General features: G+C 44.6%; 1 protein-coding gene across 1 annotated transcript in view; it reads left to right on the plus strand.

The window, feature by feature from the left end:
* The window catches only part of LOC138986488 (uncharacterized), a 55,245-nt gene extending 35,992 nt beyond the window's left edge, over positions 1–19,253 (plus strand). Inside the window, exon 3 of the mRNA XM_070366589.1 lies at positions 19,177–19,253. Within this exon, the coding sequence (XP_070222690.1) occupies positions 19,177–19,253 (77 nt within the window). The remainder of the gene's footprint in view (positions 1–19,176) is intronic.
* The last annotated feature ends 2,578 nt before the right edge of the window (positions 19,254–21,831 follow it).

Consider the following 21,831-nt stretch of genomic DNA (forward strand, 5'->3'; position numbering starts at 1 on the left):
TCTCTTGTGGCTCAGCTGGTAAAGACTCCACATAGCTACCAAGTGGCTGAGCTGAGCTTTGAATCTGGGTTTCCCAGCTCTGGATAACACGATGATGCTTATTCCTGGGCGTGGTGAGAGGCCACTGTGCTCCCAAAGTCTAGAGATAGGAGTAGGAGGCCTGGCTCCCTCCCTGCTCTGCACTGACCACTTGTCAGTCAGCTTGGGGCCTAAGGTGGCCTTCAGGGTCCTTTCCAGCCCTAGGACTCAACAACTGTCTAAATCCCCAGACCTGTGTCCCATCTAGAAATGTAGGCAGTGGATCAGCAGATGACCTCTAAGAGGCTTGCCAGCCCCGACATTCTATAGACTTGGAATGGGCAAAGAGCCCAATAGTTTTCAATGTGTGATCCATTGAGCCTTCGAGAGTCCCTCAGACTCTGGGGCTGCCATGAGTGGTTCTCATCCTGTCTTTTATATTGGAGAGCTACAGGTGATTTTGTTTGCAAAAAAGGATGATGTTCCTAAAAACAAACAAACAAAAATAAGTAAAATAGAACATTTAAAGTCCCTGAACTAGACAATAAATGAGAGACAAGTTTGAATGAAGGTAGCCACCAGTAGTGAGAATGGTGATGGTGGTGTGTGTGTGGTAGTGGAAGGGGTGGGGGTAGTTTGGACTGAGAGAAGAAAAAGAAGAATTTAAAATGAGAAAAAATAAGATTAGAGCTTTAGTACAAGTCAGTTGCTATTTTGAAAAAGGGAGAGTATATATGTATAACTGAGTCACTTTGCTGTACAGTAGAGGTTAACACAACACTGTAAATTAACTATAAAATTTCCAGTGTTTTTCTGCTTGCAGCCTCATTATAGAATACTTATAGCAGTTCCTTGAGTTCTAAGTATGATTGTTCCTATTTTGAAGATGAAGACGTTGAGACTCAGAGAGACAAAATGACTTATCCAAGATCATATAACAAGTAAGTTGTGTTGCTGGAATTCAAACCCAGCTCTGTTTGACCTCAAAACACACTCTGTTTGTTAGGAGCTCCCTCCCTATAAGAGGGTTGATGAGTTACAGATCTGTGTGTACTAGGGACACCCAGCACCTTCCCTTGGTAGGAGTCAGAGACCTGAAAGTGCCTAGGGAGAACCAGGAAGCAGAACTCATGTTCTTAGTGATTTAAGGGACTTGAGAGAGGGGGCTGCAGCCAGGAGTAGAGAAGCAGGAGAAGAGAAATCTGCAGTTCTGCAGGGCTGGAGAGTCAGAGCTAGGCTAAGAAGGGCCTGGATCTGGTCCTGGACCTAAGGATTTAGAACCTCATAGGACCTGTGTCCTTAACTGGATCAGGTTTAGTTTAGACTCTTGGGCTATGCTATGTATTTTGGAATTGCTGGTTGCATTCCAAGATCATCACACTTGTGGTAAAGTATTTTACCCTAAATTTATCACTTTACTAATATAACAAACATCAAGAACCGACTTCTCAAATAATGATCTAGAATATTGCTAATAACATATTACCAATGTGCTAAGTATTTTTGTGGTCGTCATTTTGCTAAATAATTGTCTTTCTTTTCAGTCCAGTGGTTATGGTTTCCTTTCCTTGATAATGACAAACCCTAAAGGGAAGATTTAGCTTATGTACCAGCCAGGACGAGCTAGGTTCTGCCACAGTAACATACAACTCAGAATCTTAGTGGCTCCTAACAACACAGGCCAATTCTGGGCTCTTACTACATGTCTATGACAAAATGTTTCAGCCCGGAAGTGACATATTTTAATTCTGTGCCATGGACAGAACTCTTCATATGGATCTACCAAACTGTAATTGGCTATCTTACCTTGTACCCCAAAGGCAAAGAGCTGAGAATATTTAGAGAATAGTACTTAAAGACCATCACAGCCCACTTGCCCACTGTGATATAGCACGACATGACCTGCTTCTATCTGAGAAAGTTCTGGAAGAAAGGGATTGCATGAGACAGGGTTGAGGAAGCCCACCTGAGTTTCAGGTATCTCTGCTTCCCTTTAAATGATACTGGTAAGGCAAGCTGCTCCATTCTGCACCCATTTCCCAGCCAGAGCACTTTTCTCCTTGGAAGTTCCCATTCCTTTCTATGTTTCCTTCTGTCAGTGTTCCATTGGCTCAAAGCCCAACAGGGCATTTGACTGTACAATCTGACTGGCATCTCACATGAGGTCTCACTTTGGCTTCTCCTCCCATGCATGATGCCTGAGATAATCAAGGCACTGCAGCTACCTCCCCTGGAATGACACTTGAGTTGCCTGTGGTGGGACTGGATGTTGTACAGAGTGGGGCGGGGAGGAGAGATGGGCTGCATGAGTCATCATTGTTATTTCCGTTGCATTCCCATCGATCTCACAAGGCTATTAAAAGAGTCAGTAACTAACACATAGCTAGATTCCAGTTCTAAAAGCCAAGGGATAACTGAAATTCATAATGCAAAGCAAGTACAGGAAATGGAGTGAAGGGAGAACATTTCCCTACCCCTGGGAAGGAAGATATGGCCTGATAGCCCAGGACACATACCCTTAGCCTCTGAGCACAGGACCTGTGTCAGGAAGCTGGCCCCAGGCCTCAGCCTCCTACGGGTGCTTCTGCATACCACTGTGTGTTGCCTGGAGAAAGGCAAAGGAAGAGAGAAGCCTGGTGTGGCTTATACATGCATGGCATTCACCAGACTGTGCCAAGCTTTGGTGGGGAACAGAGGTGATCAAGACAAAGTCCTGGTCTTACAAAACTTATGTCTATTAGGGGAAGAAAATGATTAAACAGATAATATAGGGCACGAGAGATGCTCTGATCAGGGTGGGTACAAGGTAATAAAGGAGTGGGACCTGACGAGTCATGGTAAGCTTCCTAGAGGAGTAGTCCCTCAGCTAAACAAAGAACAGAAGGATAAGTAGGTGTTATCCAGGTGAAGGCAGGTGAGAAGGAAGAAAGTTAGGAGGTAGAGAGGAGCAGGAAGATACAAGCTTAGAGATGCAGGCAGAGGCTGGATCATGAAGGACCATGGATAACATGTGAAGGATCTTGGCCATTATCCCAAGGGCAGTGGGGAGCTATGGAATGGTTTGCCATTTGGACCAGAATTGCCTTTCAGAAGCATCACTATGGAAGCAGCGTGGAAGATGGATTGGGAAGATGTGATACTGGTGGTTGAGAATCCAGGTGAAAAGTGATGGTGACCTAGTTAAGATAGTTGTAATGGGACCGGAGAGAGATGGATGGATCTGAGGCACATTTAGAAGGCAGATAGATTATCTGAATAAACATATATGGACAGTAAAAAAAAAAAAAAGGTCAGGACAACTGGATAGCAGTGATAAGAGTATAGGGTGATAGTTAACAGCAGTGATTCTGAAGCAGACTGCCACTGATTAGCTGTGTGACCTTGCACAAATTCCTTAACCTCTCTGTGCTTCAGTCTCCTTACCTGTATAATGAGATTATTAATATTATCCTTCTTAAAACAATTAAGTGAAACAGTATATAAAGTGCTTTGAACTTTATCTGGAGCATGAGAAGTGTTCAGTAAATATTAGCTATTATTACAGGCAACGTGGAGGAGGAATAGGCTTCAAAGGAATGATGAGTTCAGTTTTGGGCATACCAACTCTAGCTTGCCTGTGAGACACTCAAGTGAAAATTGGACATATGAATCTGCAGCTCAGGAGCTATAAATATATATTTCTAGAAATATTTGGCTAGAAATTATTTATTTGAGACCCATCAGCTCATTGAAACCTTGGGGGATTATGCAGGGAGAAATCATAGGTAAGAAAAGAAGGCCTAGGAGTGAGCCCTGAACACTCTCAAAATTTGTGGAATGGGTAGGGATTTAAAGAGACCAATGCAGAGGCTGAGCAGCAGCCAGAGAAGCAGGAGAAAAGCCAGGGCAGGGCACAGCATCTCAGAAGCCAAAATAAGAGAATGTTTCAAGATGGTGGCTGTGGCCAATGGTGATGATGCTTTGGAGAGGCTGATATAAGAGAAGATCTGAGAAACTACAATGGTATTTCACCACGAGGAGGTGGTTGGTGACAAGTTTCAGTGGAGCAGTGGGACTGGATGTCAGATTACACTGACTGGAAGAGTGGGAGTGAGGAAATGGAGATAGCAAGTGTAGACAGCTCCTTCCAGAAGTTTTATCTGTGAAAAGGAAGTATGAGCAGATAACTTGAGGGCTATGGGTGTAGAGAGGGTATACTTCAGTGCTCAAGGGGAGAAGGCCAGTAGTAGAGATGGGAGATACAGGTGGGAAGGGGAATGATTGACAACTGAGGTTCCTGAGATGGTTGGTGGGAGGAGATGGAATGCAGAGCACAAGTGGGGTCAGTCTCAGGCAGGAGGAATTGGAGAGGAAAGGAGGAAGCATGGACGTGGTGAGTGAGCTCGTAGATTTCCTTATGGAATATTACTGCCTGTGGCTTCTCCTTTTCTGTGAAGTTGAGTGAGGCAGATATGACAGGACTAGAAGTTTGTGGATGAAAGTGGAGGCCATGGTGCTCAGAGAGCCACTGGAGAGAATAGAAGGAAGGGAGAACCCAACAGAGGCTCAAAGAAAGGTTGCCCAGTCATACTGAGTGCCCAGGGGTAGTCGAGACCATGAATTTATTATGCTTCCCACGTGCAAAGCTGGGCTGTTTTCTCCAAGCAGCACTTAGTGGTCCTAGGATAGGAAGAGAAAGGGTAGATCATTGGATTGCTTCGAGGCTTGGAAATTTGCAAGATGGATATGATGGATGGACAATGGTGTCAGAAAGGTAAGGACATTGGCGAGAGAATTTTAAATGACTGACTTGTAATTCCCATGCTCTTTGATTCAGAAGCTCCTGTTCTTACTGCAGCAATAATTTCCCTCTACCCTTACTCTGTTTCATAGCTTCTGTTTCACTCAAGGCTCTTACACTGCCTCGTGGCTTCTGCCTCAGGTCGCTCTCTCTCTCAGTCCATGTGTCTGCTTCTGCTCCCATTATTGACTGAGGACCCTGTCCTTGTCTCATGTCCAGATTCCACAGGAGAGACAATCTGAGTGATTCTATTAGTCACTATCTTCCATATTTGGCAGATAGTTCAGGCTACCTTCTAGGCTGCTGGCCAACTTTTTCTGCTCTGATTCAAGGATCTGTGTTTGGTCCAGCCAGTGGTATCTAATGTCAACATTCTTCTGAAGATTTTGTGGGTAAGACAGGCAGAATGGCTAAGGATTTGGGCTCTGGAACCAGAATTCCAAGGACTGTATAGTCCATGGGGTCGCAAAGACTTGGACACAACCAAGCAACTTTCACTGGAACCAGATGCCTAGGCTTAAATCCAGGCCTTCTCACTTACTGGGACACCTTGAGCAATTCACCTCTCTGATTCCCAGTTTCCTTATTTCTTAAATGAGTTCAGTCCGAGTACTTGCCTCATGAGTTCTTTGTAAAAATGAAATAATACATGAAAAGCACCCAGCACAGTACCTGGCATATAGTTATTTTCCTAGAAACATTTCTTCTTTGTCTTATTGTTGTTATTACTTTACCATGAAGGCAGGGACTCAGAGTCTGATAGATTTTAGACACTAGGGGAGGTGAGATTTGAACGCCACCAGAATTGAATGAACACAGTATTTTTTCCTTCATTCCGGCTCTTTGCCATTTTCTGGTCTCCTGACCTTCCCTCAGGGAATGTTTGTCACCCTGTGATCTCTAAAGGCCCAAAGCTTTCAGACTCCTGAGTCTGCCGTGAGCTGAGCACTGAGCTGCTGGGTCTGCTCATCATCAGCCTGGGAGGAATCCTGGCAGCCTGACCTCTCCAGTTCAGTCCTTGGTTTCTATGAGTCATGCTCCTCTTATGCTAAGCCCAGCTCAGATTTGGAAGGGGGCTAGGGGAGTGGGGGTGGAGTGAGGGGAAGAAAGGGAGGAGGAAGGCAGCAACATAGCCTCTTTATGGGTTTGTTTGTTAGCTCAAGTTATAGGAATCTTTCCTTCTGATGAGGGGATTTGAGGCCCCTCTGTGATCAGACTGCTGTTGAGGAGAGCCTTCACCTGGTTCGTGTGGCCGGAGATGCCTGCTGAGTAAGCAGCCTCCCCAGGCATCCTGACAGTCAGGACCTTGCTTCTCCATTCTCTCCCCTACAGCTTGACCCAGATGGCTAGAGATTTTTTTCCAAGAAAAGAATGCAAATTGCCGATGTGAGAGAAAGGGATAGATTCAAGAGGCCCATTGCACAGAGATTAGGCTCTTAGAATGCCCCCACCCTCCTGAAACAGGTCCCTGATGACTTGTGTCTGAGCTAGTGTTTTCCCAAGGATGGTGAGCAGGCCACTGGTGGTACATAAAATACTTTCAGGTGGTATATAACTTCAATAGCCATGGATTTCTTTTAATGTGTTTTAGAAAAATATAATTAGCACATAAAAATTGGTGCTTTCAAGCATATTATTGCTTAGAACCATGCTGAAGTTTTAAAAAAGAAAGTTTATTTAAAGCAAAATATTAAGATAATAGTATAGGTGTTAAGCATGTGGCAGAAGTCATGAAAGTAGTATATAGAAGACTGAAGTTCGGGGAACAGTGGTCTTGACCAGATCATGTTGCTTTTTATGCTGCCTCTTCTGCCCCTGCACCCCAATTTGGGGCTTCTGCCTTGGGGATTGTCTAATAGACATATTAATCTGCCTAATCAACTGTCATCTCAACAGATCAAAGTCAAATCTCATCTCCTTTCCTGAACTTCCTGGTCTCTGTTGAGAGTTCTTGTGTTCTCTCTCTCTCTCTCTCTCTCTCTCTGGATAGTGGATGGAGATATCTGACTCCACTCTCTTCCTTTTACATGTTCAATTACTGACCAAGTCCTATTCTCCTTTCAGACTAACTCTTGCACTGGGTCCCTTTCAACTGTTACCAACCATTTGAGTGTACCAGCCTCAGTCTACACCACACCATCCAATCTATCTTCCTCCAGCATAACTTTTGCCGTGAATTTCAGCCAGATTGGTTCTGTAGTGAGTATTAGAACATGGCCAGACTCATAAATGAACAGTTCTCAGTCCTCGGAATATAGCCTCAGCTTAAGATCTGCTCAGATCTCCCATTTCCTTTCTAGGGTCCACGCAGGTCTTTCCTGTTCTTCAGATATTCTGTGCTTATTTCTAGTTCTGGCCCTTTCCTATATACCTTGACTAAATTAGTTTCCTGAGTCCTTTCTATTTGGTCACTTACTTATATTTCACATAGTGCTATTTGTGAGGGGTGTGTGTGTGTGTGTGTGTGTGTGTCTCCCTAAGTAGACTCAGCTTTCTGAGGTAAAGGAGTGTATTTTCCATTTCTTTGGTAACCTCATTGATGCTTAAAAAAGTGCTGGGTGCATGGTAGGTACAGTTGGGTATGCTTTGGGATGCAGGTAACAGAAAACCCAACCTATCGTGGCTTAAACAAATAGAAGTTTATTTTTTTCACATAATAAAAAATTTAGAGGCAAGTGTTTGTCTGCTCCACAATCCATAGTGAATTGGCTTTCACCCTTGTTGCCTCATGGTCACAAAATGACTGCTGCATCTCTGGGTATCACATTTGCATTCTAGCAGGAAGAAGGAGGAAGGAGCAAAGCCCTCCTCCTCAGGTGATTTTGTCCTGTTATTCAGGACGAGGAGACTTTCCCAGGAGACTGATCTCATTAGCCAGAACTGTGTCATGTGCTCACTCTTAGACTGATAATTGGTTTAGACCACTTATAATTCAAACCTGGGGCTGGAACTGGCAAAGATCCTTTCATATCTGGATCTTTACCAGCTACCTGAACAAATTGAAGTTCTGTTAGCAAGTACAAAGGAGAGGGGAGTGGCTGTTAGGCAACTGTCAGTATCTACCAATAAACTCAACAAAGACTAGTTTAGAGAAACAAGTAGCCTGCTCCAATTTTGATGTGGAAGACCTGAGACCAAGAGATTTCCAGAGCGAGCCATTTTCTCAGTGCCCACACAGTTGCACCTAAGGGTCCTCGTCTCTCATTTGAAAGGTCAGGTGGATTATATGGGCCCTCTCAGTTTGGCTTTTTCTCAGCATAAAGGAAGAGTCTGGTGGCGTGTGGGCCCTCTCAATTTGGCTTTTTCTTAGCTGAAAGGAAGACTCTGGTGGAGTATGGTAAGGTCTCATTCTGTTACTGCCATGCAAGTAGTTTCTCCCTGTGGCTCTACTTCAAGGCTTGAGGTGGGAGTGAATGGTAGGCCTGTTTCTCCATGGCGGAAATCATTCCTGCCTTTGGATCTTTGATTTTCTTATATGGTTTCTGAAGTAGTTCTGAAATTGAATTCACTTCCAGAGAAAAAATATCCAGAAGAAGAAATTTCCAAAAGTAAGTTATACAAAGCACTATTAATTACTTGCTATTTATTATAGCAACAAATAGAAATGACCCAAATAGCCAATTATAGAGATTTGGCTAAGCAGACTGAGTTTTTTATTTTAGTACATTCGGCTATGATATGGTCATGAAATCTGACAACTTCTGAACTCTGCTGTTATGAGAAAATATTTGTAGAGAATAATGCTAAGTGAAAAAGCAAAATAGTAGGTACATATTTATTGGACAAAATGCACATGTGACATGTATCAGAGGACAACTTTCCGATTTTGAGTCAAAGGGGCATTGGGCAACCAATGCATATTTATTGAATGTCAACACTGAGGCAGTTGAGGGTCAATTGGAAGTTCCAGTTCAGCTGGAGTTTAGAAGTGGGAGATGGGGTATCCGAAAGTATTCCCTTTTTTCACCATAAAGACAGAAAGCTTGAGATGGAGCTTGAACTAGGCTTTTCTCTGCTAGACAGAGCAGACTACACTCAGAGTTGGGAGAGTACTCCACAGCCTCTGCATGTCCACCTCACTGCAGAGAAGATCCCTTTCTTTTATCTCACAGCTGACAAAGCATTTTCATGTCTCATTCCCATTCCAGAAGAGTGTGCATTACTGTGTGGGGACCCAGTGTGAGTTCCTTCGTGAGGTTTCTTGGCACAGGCTGTGTGCCCCTCCCCATCATCCAAAGTTTACACTATAAATATCTGGATGGGGTGAAAAGCGAAGCCAGACCTCCAACCTGGGGCTGGTCCACTGGAGGCTGAGCCAAGGGTGTGTTGTTGATACAGAAGATAGTTCTCTCCCAAGAGTTTACTGAAGGGGATTATTTTTGCTGGGTCAGGTTTTCCAGCTTTATTCAAGAGACTGAAGACAGGCGGGGGAAGCAGGATGGGTGTGGATATGGGCTAGCAGGGAGGAGAGACTTGTTTTTCTCTCTTCTTCTGACCAGTAATCCAATAATAGCTGCCATTTATTGAGTTCTTACTCTGTGTTGTGTGCTGTATGTATGTTATCTCATTAATCCTCATAACAGCTTGGCAAAATATCACCCTCCCATTTTACAGCTGAGGAAACAGGCTCAGAGAGAACCTACCCAAGGTCACTTACCTAGGGAATGGTGAAGTCAGGATTTTCTCAACAAAAATGTATTGAACCACCAGCTCTATGACAATCCCTGTGCTGTATGCTAGACATACAGCTGTGAACAAGAGCAGGTCGCTGCTTTCAGCAACTTCAGCAGCCATGGGAGTATGTGTTACAGACAAGTAAGCAGGCAGGGATAGAACAGGGTGGCACATACTGTGATGGAGAAGAAATTGATGCTATGGGAGCACAGAGGAGGGGCATCCCTCACAGCCATGGGCAGGAGGTGGGGAGGCAACAAAGGCTTTCCAGAGGAAGTAATGACTGCTCTGGATCTGGAGGAGGAGCAGGAGTCAGCCTAGTGAAAGCCATGGTAGGAAAAAAGTGATCCAATAGAAAGCATAGCTTTGAAAAGGGCCTGATCAAGAGAGAACACAGTGCTTTGAGAAGCCATTGAGCATGGATGAGTATGGCTGGAGCAGGCTGAGAGATGAGATCCAGGAGCTAGGCAGGGACTATGTGGTAGAGTGCCCTGGGAGCCACGGAGAGGAGTTTGGATTTCACTCTAGGAGTGATGAGGAGTCTGCAGAGGGCTTTGTGCTGGAGAGTAATGAGATCTGATTGGCATTCCCTTTGGCTCAGTCTGGTCACTGGTGTGGAGAATAGTTTATAAGGGATCAAGAGTGGAAGTGGGCATATCACAGTGGTGACTTAGCTTGGGGTGGGAGAACCAAGGAAGACAGATTTGGGGCTTATGTCTCAGGTAGAGCTAATAGCACTTCCTGGTGGATTTGAAGTAGGAGGAGAGAAGGAGGGAGGAGTCAAGTCAAGGTCAGTTAGGCTCCATAGACCTCAGCTTTTCTTCTCTTCCCAAAGAGGCTGAAGTTGAGGGCTTCCTACAGCCAAACTTGAGGTCTGGCATCTTGGAACTCTCTGGGAAACAAATGTGTTCTTGCTTGCCATTGAGCCAATGGGACAGGAGAGAGAATTTAATTATTTAAGTGAACACCTTATATACTTATATACCTTATTTGCCCAGCACTGCTTAAGTGCTTTAGAAATATTTGCTTATTTAGTTCTCATTGTTGTTGTTGTTTTAGTCACTAAGTCATGTTTGACTCTTTGCGACCCCACGGACTGCATAACTCTCATAACAACTGTTTTTTATTGTCTCAGTTTTCCAGATATGGAAACTGGGGCACAGAGAGACAAATAACTGGACCAAGGTCATACAGCTTTAGGTTAGTGGCAGAGCTGGGATTCAAACTCAAGTAGCCTCACTCTGGGGTTCTCTGCTGCCTCTTCTGTGGAGTCATTCATTCATTTATTTGTTCACACATTCACTATTTTCCTCAGGAATTACTGAGGGTATTATATGTGCTAGAAACCAGACCCAGTCTCTCCTCAGGGAGCTCACAGTCCCATGGAGGAAGCAGATAATAGCCAAATAATTACAGACAAATCTATGCACGCTAGGGGAGCCTATATAATAGGGGATTTGACAGGGAAGTCAGAGAAGGCTTCTCTGAGGGAGATGAGATGAAATATGAAGGATGAATAGGACTTAATTAGGCAAACAAGGGAAGGAACAGACAGAAGAAAGAGCATATGCAAAGAGTCTGTGGTGGAAGGGAACACAGTGTATTCAGGTGGCTGGGGGAATGAGAGGCACACATGTGAGGGAGACCTGAAGCCCTCACACAGGCGAGGCCTGCAGGCCTCTTTTAGTCTTGCCCTTGAACGTTTCCAAGCAGGGGAAACGTATTCACATTATGAACTGATCCCTCTGATCACTGTAGCTTCAGTGCTGTGATTGCTTTGGAGGAGACCAGTCCAAGGGTAATTGCCACAGTCCAGTGGAGAGATCTAGAGTGGTGGTTTAGACTTAGGTGATAACTTGGGGGCCACAGAATGATTCCAGAGCTACTGAGGAAGAAAAATCAATAGAATCTGGTGACAGACTGAGTGTGAGGATTAAAGAGATAGAGAAGGAGACGTCCAGAAAGGCTCCCAGTGATCTGTCTTGCACATCCATGTAGATAGAGGGTTATATTCTGGAGAACCCAGAAAATGGGGTTTTGTGAGGAATGATCACACCTTCGGTTTGGGGCATGTTAATTTTGAGTTGCCACTGAACCATCCAAGAGTAGGGAGCAAGTAAGCAGCAGGCTATTCAGCTATGTGGACTTAGAGTTTAGAGGAGAGGGCTGACTGGATTCAGAGGTGTTCTGGAGCTGGCTCTCATTAGTTCTTGCAAGCCGGTTGTTTAAATATTGAGCAATTTTGCAAGCTGGTTATCAAACCATTGGTTACTTCAGATTGGTTATAATGAAAGTGTTTATAGCAAGGAAGGAAGTTGGCAAATGCTACATGTTAGTCCCCTCCCCTACTCCTGTCCCAACTAGTTTAGCAGAACACCAATGGTTGAAGTCCACCTATAGAGGTGTCCAGCTGTGATTGTGAACAGGATCATAGAGGGATGCAGTACAGAGTGTGAAGCCTAGGACCAAGCCTTGGTGAATGCCGATATTTGGGTAGAAAATGATGACCTCTCAAAAGAGACTGAAACAGAGTTGTCATCTGGCTTCACATTCACATCTGTCTTATCTTTTCCAGCTCTACTACTGCCACCTTGGTTGGAGCCCATATTGTTTCACATCTGGGCTGTTCAAATAATCTTCACAACATTATTTTCATCTCTCAAGTCTTATTCAAATGTCTCTTATAGCTTTTCTGCTAACTGGATAACGCGGGAAGTAAAATAATTTGATTGGAGCAGAGTGTGAATTTTGTAGAAGAGTGTGGGTTTTAAAGCATTCACTTCCATTCTGTCACTTGCTAGCTCTGTGAATTGGGCGATTCCTCATCTCTCTGAGCTTCAGTTTCTTCATGGGTAAAATGGGGCTAGTACTACCCCTCTTGCTCCAGAGTTGTGAGACTCCATGGAAACTGCACATGTGATCAGGGACCCAGAACAGGGCCTTTCTTTTCTATGTGCATTGTCAATGGAAAGGTTGCCAAGAATTTTCCCATATGGTAGCTGGTCTCGACAGAAAAACTTATTAGAGACTTGCTGCTGCTGCTGCTGCTGCTGCTGCTAAGTAGCTTCAGTTGTGTCCGACTCTGTGCGACCCCATAGACGGCAGCCCACCAGGCTCCCCCGTCCCTGGGATTCTCCAGGCAAGAACACTGGAGTGGGTTGCCATTTCCTTCTCCAATGCACAAAAGTGAAAAGTGAAAGTGAAGTCTCTCAGTCATGTCTGACTCTTAGCGACCCCATGGACTGCAGCCTACCAGGCGCCTCCATCCATGGGATTTTCCAGGCAAAAGAGTACTGGAGTGGGGTGCCATTACCTTTTCCGACTAGAGACTTGAGGACTCGGCAAAACCTCCATCCTCAGCCTCAGACCCTTCACCTAGGCACCCAACCTCCCTCACTCCCCTTGTTTTCTGCTCCAACTCCTCCTTCCCTTCCATTCCGACAAAATTAAGTGATGGCCCCTTTATCTGCCCTCTCTTGTTCCATTGCTCAGCCTTCTCACATACCAGGAGTGAAGGATTCCTGCCCCTTGCCACTCAGCAGATCTCTTCGTCTTCTCACTCAAGCTGGTCCTTGACTCTTGGTCGTGAGCCTCCCTTCCCAACCTCATCCTCCAGATACACTTCTCCTTTGCTCTCAGAAACAGGCCAAAAGGACAGGGATGAACTGTACTAAATGTTAAGGGACACAACTCCCGAGCACTTTTCCTGCGCTCTGAAGAAGACTGCAGTGGGCCTGGGAGGCATAGGCGCTTGCTTGTTGGCAGTGGGGCTGTTTTCCACATCCTTGATGCTTTGAAGATGAAAAGGAACTGAGGAAACTAATATTTATTGAATGCCTACTAGATTCCTGGCCTCATGCTAAGAGCCTTCATAAGTCGTGTCATTCCTTGTCACAACAACCTTGAGAGATGGTGATGTAATCCCAGTTATCTGTAGTTTCCTTGCTTCCCCGTGAGCTCTGTGAGGATGTGGGACATGCCGTCTTCATTTTTGCATCTGACAGAACAATATTGTCCTCAGTAGAAGTCTGTCCTCAATAAATGCTTGTTAAGTTGCACTGTGTTGAGGCCTAGGAGATCGTGGATTTAGGATTTTACTTACTTGTGTGGCTTTGGGTAAGTGATTTCATTTTTCTGAGCCTCAGTTTCCTCTTGGGTAAAGTGGGAATAATGATACCTCGAAGGCAGGGGATAGTGAGAATGTATAGGTAGCTCTGCAAACTTCAGCGTGTGCTTTGTGTACTGTGCTAAGGTGCTTCAATCTTGAGATGAACTCTTTGAGAGTTCAACTCTTTGAGATGTCCAACTCTTTGAGACCTCTATGGATTTTAGCCTGCCAGGCTCCTCTGTCCATGGGATTCTCCAGGCAAGAATGCTGGAGTGGGTTGCCATGCCCTCCTCCAGGGGATCTTCCTGGCCCAGGGATTGAACCCATGTCTCTTATGTCTCCTGCATTGGCAGATGGATTCTTTACCACTAGCACCACCTTCAGAGTGCCATCCAAATGTGGGGGAAGTGTTCACCTGTCTTCCAAGACAAGCTTTTATTTACTTGGTGTCTAGGCCTGTAGTTCAGTTCCCAAATGCAACTTGGTGCTCATCTTTCATAAAATTTTCAGTCTTCTGGGCTAAAAATGAGAAAAATGATGATGTAATTTTTCATAAAGTCAAATGTGTTCAGTTTTTTTAAATTCCAAAATTGTCATTCCAACTTTTTTATGTTAAAACATCCTCTTGTTTATGAAATTTCTTTTTGAAGATTTGTTGATATGGACCATTTTTAAAGTCTATTGAGTTTGTTACAATATTGCTGTTGTTCTATGTCTTGGTTTTTTGGCCCTAAGGCCTGTGGGATCTCAGGTCCCTGACCAGAGATCGAACCCACACCCCCTGCATCGGAAGGCGAAGTCTTAACCACTAAATCTCCAGGGAAGTCCCATATGAAATCTTGATTATATTAAATAGAAGTTTAAAAAATGCCTTCACTTGTTCAAATAAAATGTTAGCACTGCTCTTTCAGAGCCCCGGTGACAGAGATCATTCAGGGTGCTGAGAGAGAGGACCCTTGGCTGGGCTTAGCTGAGAAAGGCTTTGGGGTAGGTTTCTGGGAGGAAAGGAGGAGAGGAGATCTGAGAAGATTTAGCAGAGTATGTTAGGTGACAAAAGGAGAGAAAGTTATAAACCAGGGATTGGGCCAGGAACCTGCACAGTCTGGGTGCCACCCAGTAGCTTAACACCTCTGGACTTCCCTGGCTGGAGGTATTAGGATGGAGGAGTGAGTTGCTTTGTCCCAGACTTGCTTGGCTCACATTTAGAGATATAAAACTCCAGGTCACTGCACCAGGCAATCACGAGTTTTCTCACCCCAGCCTAAAGGTGACTGCTCCTTGTCATTTACTCAGATAATCACTGCCACACTTGCATCAGATCTCCAACTTGCCTTAAAACTTGGTGTACTCTCCACCCCCACTGCTACTTGGGAAAAACAAGAGTCATTTAGCCCTGCCTGCAAGCAACAAGGCCAAGATCCCGCAGCCTGAGTGAACAAGCTCATTGGAGAATCAAAATCCCTCCTCCTACTTCTGTGCACCAAGCCACACACAGGGAGCGGAGACCAGGGATGGGGGACTGTTTATTTCTTTTTTTCCAGGATGCCACATAGCAGACCTGGGGATTGGGGAGGGGTCAGCACACTTCCCCATGTCCTGCTGTGTGACCTGTGGCCTCTCCAGATCACACCACTTGCCTACCGTCCAGCAGCAGGAGGCCTCAGGCAGCCAGGAGGGTCAGGCCATCCACAGGGGCAGAGAGCATGCTCACCTGAGCATGCGCTTTTGCATTCCAAGTGGTGGATCTGGATTATCCATTTCTTGAATTTCTGCAGACCTCTCCTCCATCCATCAGAGTATTTTTTTCCACCTGGAATCCTTTGCCCAGTAGGTGTAGCCACTAGTTTGTCCAGCCAGGGATGTATGCCAGATGCCTGTTGTCTGCCCAGCTGGCCCAGGCAAGAGGCAAAGGTTAGCTTCCAGAGGAAGAGGCAGGCAAGAAGGAGAGGCTAAGGAGCTGCAGCAGCAGTGGCCAGTCCCAATGCCCAGCCAGACCAGCAGCACACAGCATTCCCAGCTCCCTGTTCAGGGCAGGTTGCCAGGGTATTTTGCCTGATGGTGAAGTGAGACTGGAAACAGAGCAGAAGAGTTAGTGAGCCTGAGGGTAGAGAATTGGGGGAGGGGTTTAAAAAGTGGAGGAGAACTGGAATTTTGCTCCAGTTCCAGCTGGAGTTTGCATTAGAAACTGGGTGGCTGCTACAGGGAGACATCTTTGTGTCCTTCTGCCCCCAGGGATTCCTGCCACTCTAAGTGCCAAGCAGTGGCACATGCTTTACAGCTTCCTAAGGGCCTGGGTGAGCATCTGTGCCACAGTTCTGCTCCTACCTGCAGCATGGTGGGTCCTTCTTGTGGCTTATAAGCTCTCCCCATCCATGTGACCTGACCCGCATAGCTCTGTCATTCCCGCACTAAGCCATTTGGCCTTTCCTGTGGGGTTGGCATCAGTCACATCCTATTGATTTCTGGCATATCCGGTTATCAAGCAGCAGCCTGTAGCATGGTGGGGAGAGGGGTTAATGCTCATTTTGATGGTAGCATTCGAATTGAGTCCAAAGTCCTGAGCTTGGTATTCAAAGACTTCAACAATTCATCCTTTACAATGTTTTCAGTTGTATTTGTGTGTTTGACATCTCACAGACACCAATGTGGTGTGAAATTCTATTTGCTAATTTGCTAAGTTGCTAATTTCCAACTCTATGGGTCTAAATGTATTTGGATGATCAATATTTGGTGTACTAATCAGTCTTTTGTGGTCACATGTCCAAGTCTTTCCTAATTTGCTCAGATTTTAGATGTAAAGCTGACACAAAGCTCTGCTATAAGAAAAAGAGCCTTAAGGGGCCAGATTATTCCATGTCCCTTCTCTTCATCTGTCTTTATTACTAGGCAGGCACATTCTTTTTTTGTGTGTGATAAAACATACATAACATAAAATGTACCATTTTAAGTGCTTTTAAGTGTACAATTCAGTGGCATTGAATACATTCAGTGTTTGTGTATCTGTTTCCAGAAAAATTTTATCTTCCTAAACTGAAACTCTACCCACTAAACAGTAGCACTCCATTTCCTCCTCCCCTCAACCCCTTATAAACCACTATTGTACTTTCTGACTTGATGAATTTAACTCTTCTATGTACCTCATATAAGTGGAACCATACAACACATGTCCTTTCGTGTCTGACATTTTTTTTTCCTGTTTAACTTTATTTATTTATTTTTAATTGAAGGATAATTACTTTACAAAATTTTGTTGTTTTCTGTCAAACCTCAACATGAATCAGCCATCAGTTCAGTTCAGTCACTCAGTCGTGTCCGACTCTTTGCGACCCCATGAACTGCAGCATGCCAGGCCTCCCTGTCCATCACCAACTCCCGGAGTCCACCCAAACCCATGTCCATCGAGTTGATGATGCCATCCAACCATCTCATCCTCTGTCCTCCCCTTCTCCTCGTGCCTTCAATCTTTCCCAGCATCAGGGTCTTTTCCAATGAGTCAGCTCTTCACATCAGGTGGCCAAAGTATTGGAGTTTCAGCTTCAGCATCAGTCCTTCCAGTGAACATCCAGGACTGATCTCCTTTAGGATGGACAGGTCAGCCATAGGTATACACATATCCCCTCCCTTTTGAACCTCCCTCCCATCTCCCTCCCCATCCCACCCCTCTAGGTTGATACAGAGTGCCTGTTTGAGCTTCCTGAGCCATACAGCAAATTCCTGTTAGCTATCTACTTTACATATGGTAATGTAAGTTTCCATGTTACTCCAATAAGAAAATCACTCGAGTAGGTTGACATAGCCACTATGGAGGACAGTACAGAGATTCCTTAAAAAACTTGGAATAAAACTACCATATGACCCAACAATCCCAACTCCTGGGCATATTCCCTGAGAAAATCATAATTGAAAAAGACATGTACCCCAGTGTTCATTGCAGCACTATTTACAATAGCTGGAACATGGAAGCAACCTAGAGGTCCATTCAGAGATGAATGGGTTAAGAAGCTGTGGTATGTATATACAATGGAATATTACTCAACCATTAAAAGGAATGCATTTGAGTCGGTTCTAATGAGGTGGATAAACCTAGAGACTATTATACAGAGTGAAGTCAGTCAGAGAGAGAAAAACAAATATCGTATATTAACACATATATGTGAAATCTAGAAAGATAGTACTGATGAAGCTATTTGGAGGGCAGCAATGGAGGTGCAGACATAGAAAACAAACTTATGGACACAGAGGGGGAAGGAGAGAGTGGGACAAATGGAGAGAGTAGCATGGAAAAATGTACACTACCATATGTAAAATGGATAGCCAGTGGGAATTTGCTGTATGACTCAGGGACCTCAAGGTCTAGGTTGCTCTGTGACAACCTAGAGGGGTGGGATGTGGTGGGAGGTGGGAGGGAGGTTCAAGAGGGAGGGGACATATGTATACCTGTGGCTGATTCATGTTGGTGTATGGCAGAAACCAACACAATATTGTAAAGCAATTACCCTCCAATTACAAATAAATAAATTAAAACAGAAAATTGCTTGAATTTGCTTTTTGTCTAACATCGTTTCCCTAGTCTTAGATAGATATAAACAGCAAGTAATAAGTCATTAGCGAAAAAAACATACTGTGAGAATGTGCATTAAAATGATGTCTAACATAACCACATTTATTAAGAATGTATTCCAGTATCAAACAGCAAAGTTCAACAATGCAAAACCAAGATTATTTTGCAGCGCCATAATAGCATTATTGTAGCATGTGTCAGAATTTCCTGCCTTTTAAAGACTGAATAATATTCCATAGAGTATGTATACCACATTGTGTTATCCCTTGCTGGGTACTTGAATTGCTTCCACTTCTTGCCTATTGTGAATAATGCTGCTTTGAACATGGGTGTGCAAATATCTGTTTTTGAGTCCCTGTTTTCAATTCTTTGGGGTATTTTTGAGGACCACCCCCAAAAAGTTCTCCACAGTGGCTGTATCACTTCACATTCCCACCAGTGATGCACTGCAAGAGTTCCAGTTTCTCCACGCCTTCACCAACACTTAATATTTTTTACCTTAAAAAAAATAGTAGCTACCGTAATGGGTGTAAAGTGGTACCTCGTTGTGATTTGGAATTTCATTTCCCTAATGACTAGTCATGTTGAGCATCTTTTCATGTGTTGAACAGGTAAGTTTTTGGCTTGCCTATGGTGGTTTAGTGACTACGTTGTGTCTGACTCTTGCAACCACATGGACTGGGAACCTATCAGGCTCCTCTGTCCATGGGATTCTCCAGGCAAGAATACTGGAGTGGGTAGCCATTTCCTTCTCCAGTGTATCTTCCCTATGAGACTGTGCATTTAGCTTTGATTTTCAGGCACCCTTGGAAGTTGAACATGCCCATTGTTTTGTAGGTTAGAATAACCTTGACTTAAAGAAGTCTTTGTTGTACAGTCAGTTACCGCTGTACTCGCCATACACTTTGACGACTGCAAGCCTGCAGCCAGTGAGTCCTGCAGTCTTCCTCAACTCTGACCATGGTTGTAGACCTAGACTTCCCCAACTCTAGATGTCTCTGATTCTCTGTTTTCTATGATCTCTGGCCCATATAGTCCCACCTACCGTGACAGCCAGCCAGCCATCCTGGAGAGGAAGAGACTCAGGGATTGGAGAAGAAGAGAAAAGGTAGGAAGTGGCAGATTTCTTTGAACCCATTATCTGGTTAAAAGAGTAGACAAATCTCTCCTTCCCTCCATGCAAAAAGCCTGTTTGTGTTTGTCAGTCAAGTAGTTCTGTGCCTTTCTTGAAACCTGCTTGATCCCCATTAGCGTAAGATGAAGAATAGAAAAAAATAGATCTATAGAGGGTAGCTATCAAAATGCCCAAATTTGTCACTAAAGATGTTGTCCATGAGCTTCCTTTGCTATTTGATCTCTGAATGAATGTAAAGACCTGGTGACCCTCATAAAAACAGAAGTAAGAACAAAAAGGAAACCCCTTTTTGAGTGTTTCCAGGTGGAGAAGGGATGCATTTTTTCAGTTTTATCTTCCTCATGGAATCCTGTCACTGACTCTGCTGTTCACAGTATGCCAGGTGGCCTCAGGGTGGGGGAGCTGGTCCTAGTCCACCTGAGGACCAGACGCACATCTGGCATTCTCAACAGGAAATTTATAAAATATTACAGAAGAGGAAGAAGGAAATCATTGTAAAAATACAGTTGTGGCTGTTCAGTCACCCAGTTGTGTCCAACTCTTTGCAACCCCAGTAACTGCAGCACACCAGGCTTCCCTGTCCCTCACCATCTCCTGAAGCTTGCCCAAGTTCATGTCCATTGCATCGGTGATGCCATTTGTGATCCCTTTCACTGCCTTGTCGTGGCAAAGGGCTTGCATAATTCAATGAAGCTATAAGCCATGCTGTGTAGGGCCACCCACGATGGATGGGTCATAGTGGAGAGTTCTGACAAAACAAGATCCACTGGAGTAGGGAATGGCAAACCACCCCAGTATACTTGCCGTGAGAACCTCATGAACTGTATAAAAAGATAAAAAATACAGTTAGCAACCTATTAAATAAACAAGTTTCCTGAGTGCAGGTTTTGGATCTGATAGGGATGCAATCTGAACCAGCAAGAGCCAGGGCACTGCAGCTGCTTCCTCACCTGCTGGCCTTCTGGCCTAGCTCTCTGCCTATCCCTAAGGGGTAAGTACCATCTAACTTTCCATAATCTGAAAGGAGATTCCAGGGCAAGACTCAAAGACACCATGTTCCAAGTCAGCTGTTCATCAGAGCCTTGCCACTCCAGCATGGTTTTCTGTTTGAGTAGAAGCTCAGCTGCCAGGAGTATCTTGGAGCAGGCTTCATCCTCAAGGCAATCATCTTGTTCTTTAGAGTCAGCTTCCCAAAGTGAGCCTGTCTTGCTCTGGGAGTAGGGGTACAGTTCATGCTTTAAGATGGGATGTGAATAAATATTTTAATTTTAATAGCAGTGTGTTTGTTTTCATGGTTTCCTTTAATTTAGCACACACTGTAGTGCCTTTCCGATTTACATGACTGATACACAGTTTCTTTGAGTGAAAGAGTGAGAAATTTAAAGGAAAATATGTGTTAAGTAATAGTTTAGGTTGTATGTGGCTAACGATAAAAATCGGGAAGGTAACCCAGGCAATGGCACCCCACTCCAGTACTCTTGTTTGGAAAATCCCATGGATGGAGGAGCCTGTTAGGCTACAGTCCATGGGGTCACTAAGAGTCGGACATGACTGAGCGACTTCACTTTCATTTTTCACTTTCATGCATTGGAGAAGGAAATGGCAGCCCACTCCAGTGTTCTTGCCTGGAGAATCCCAGGGACGGGGGAGCCTGGTGGGCTGCTGTCTATGGGGTCGCACAGAGTCGGACACGACTGAAGCGACTTAGCATAGCATAGCATAACCCACAGATGACTGGAGATTGGGACACACTGCCTTAGAGTGACCTGCCTTTCTAAAAAGAACCTTATGAGCAGACAGTTGCCAGGATTGTGTGACAGGATTCACCAGCATTTGGTTCTGGGAGCCTTCCCATTTCTGGATCTCTGGTGACTGGCAAACCTAGAATAGATTTACTAATCAATTACATCTGTTAGATCTACTAATAGTCTCCTCGATGTGCATGAATAACTAGGCCATTGACTGTTTTGTTTTCTCATTAGCTTCCTCTAATGCTTTCCTTGCTGAAATTCAGGGAGGAAGTGGTGGTGATTGAACCTCAGATTACTCTGCTTTAGTTGAATCTCTTCCCTTTTAATAGTTTACCTCCCAACCCCTGCCTAGACTCTCTGGAAAGAGGATTTTTCTAATCTTTCCTTTTTTAATATACATGATCCCACTAGTGCTTATCCTCCTAAAACATGACATGGGACACATTCTTCAATGTTGTTTGCCCTAAAGAAATCTACACTCGGCTTGGATGCTTTTGTGCACAAGATGACATCTTGTGCCATTGTGTCATTAGCATCCCCTGGCAGCCATTCTAGGCACAAGGGGGAGGAACTGAGGAAGCTAGCATCTATTGAGTCCCTCCCAGGAGTCAGGCACCACACTGGGCTTCCATCTGATTGAGCTCTTTGAATTCTCCTACCAGTCCATCAAATATTCTTTGATACTTGAGAAAACTGAGGCTCAGAGAAGCTCAGTAATTTGCCCCAGATTCCTTGACTCACATGAGCTTTGCACTGCCTCCATGGAGGCCTGCCCTATTCTGCCCCATGCATGCTGCTGCCGCT

This window comes from Bos mutus, chromosome X (assembly GCF_027580195.1).
Source record: "Bos mutus isolate GX-2022 chromosome X, NWIPB_WYAK_1.1, whole genome shotgun sequence".
NCBI lineage: Eukaryota > Metazoa > Chordata > Mammalia > Artiodactyla > Bovidae > Bos > Bos mutus.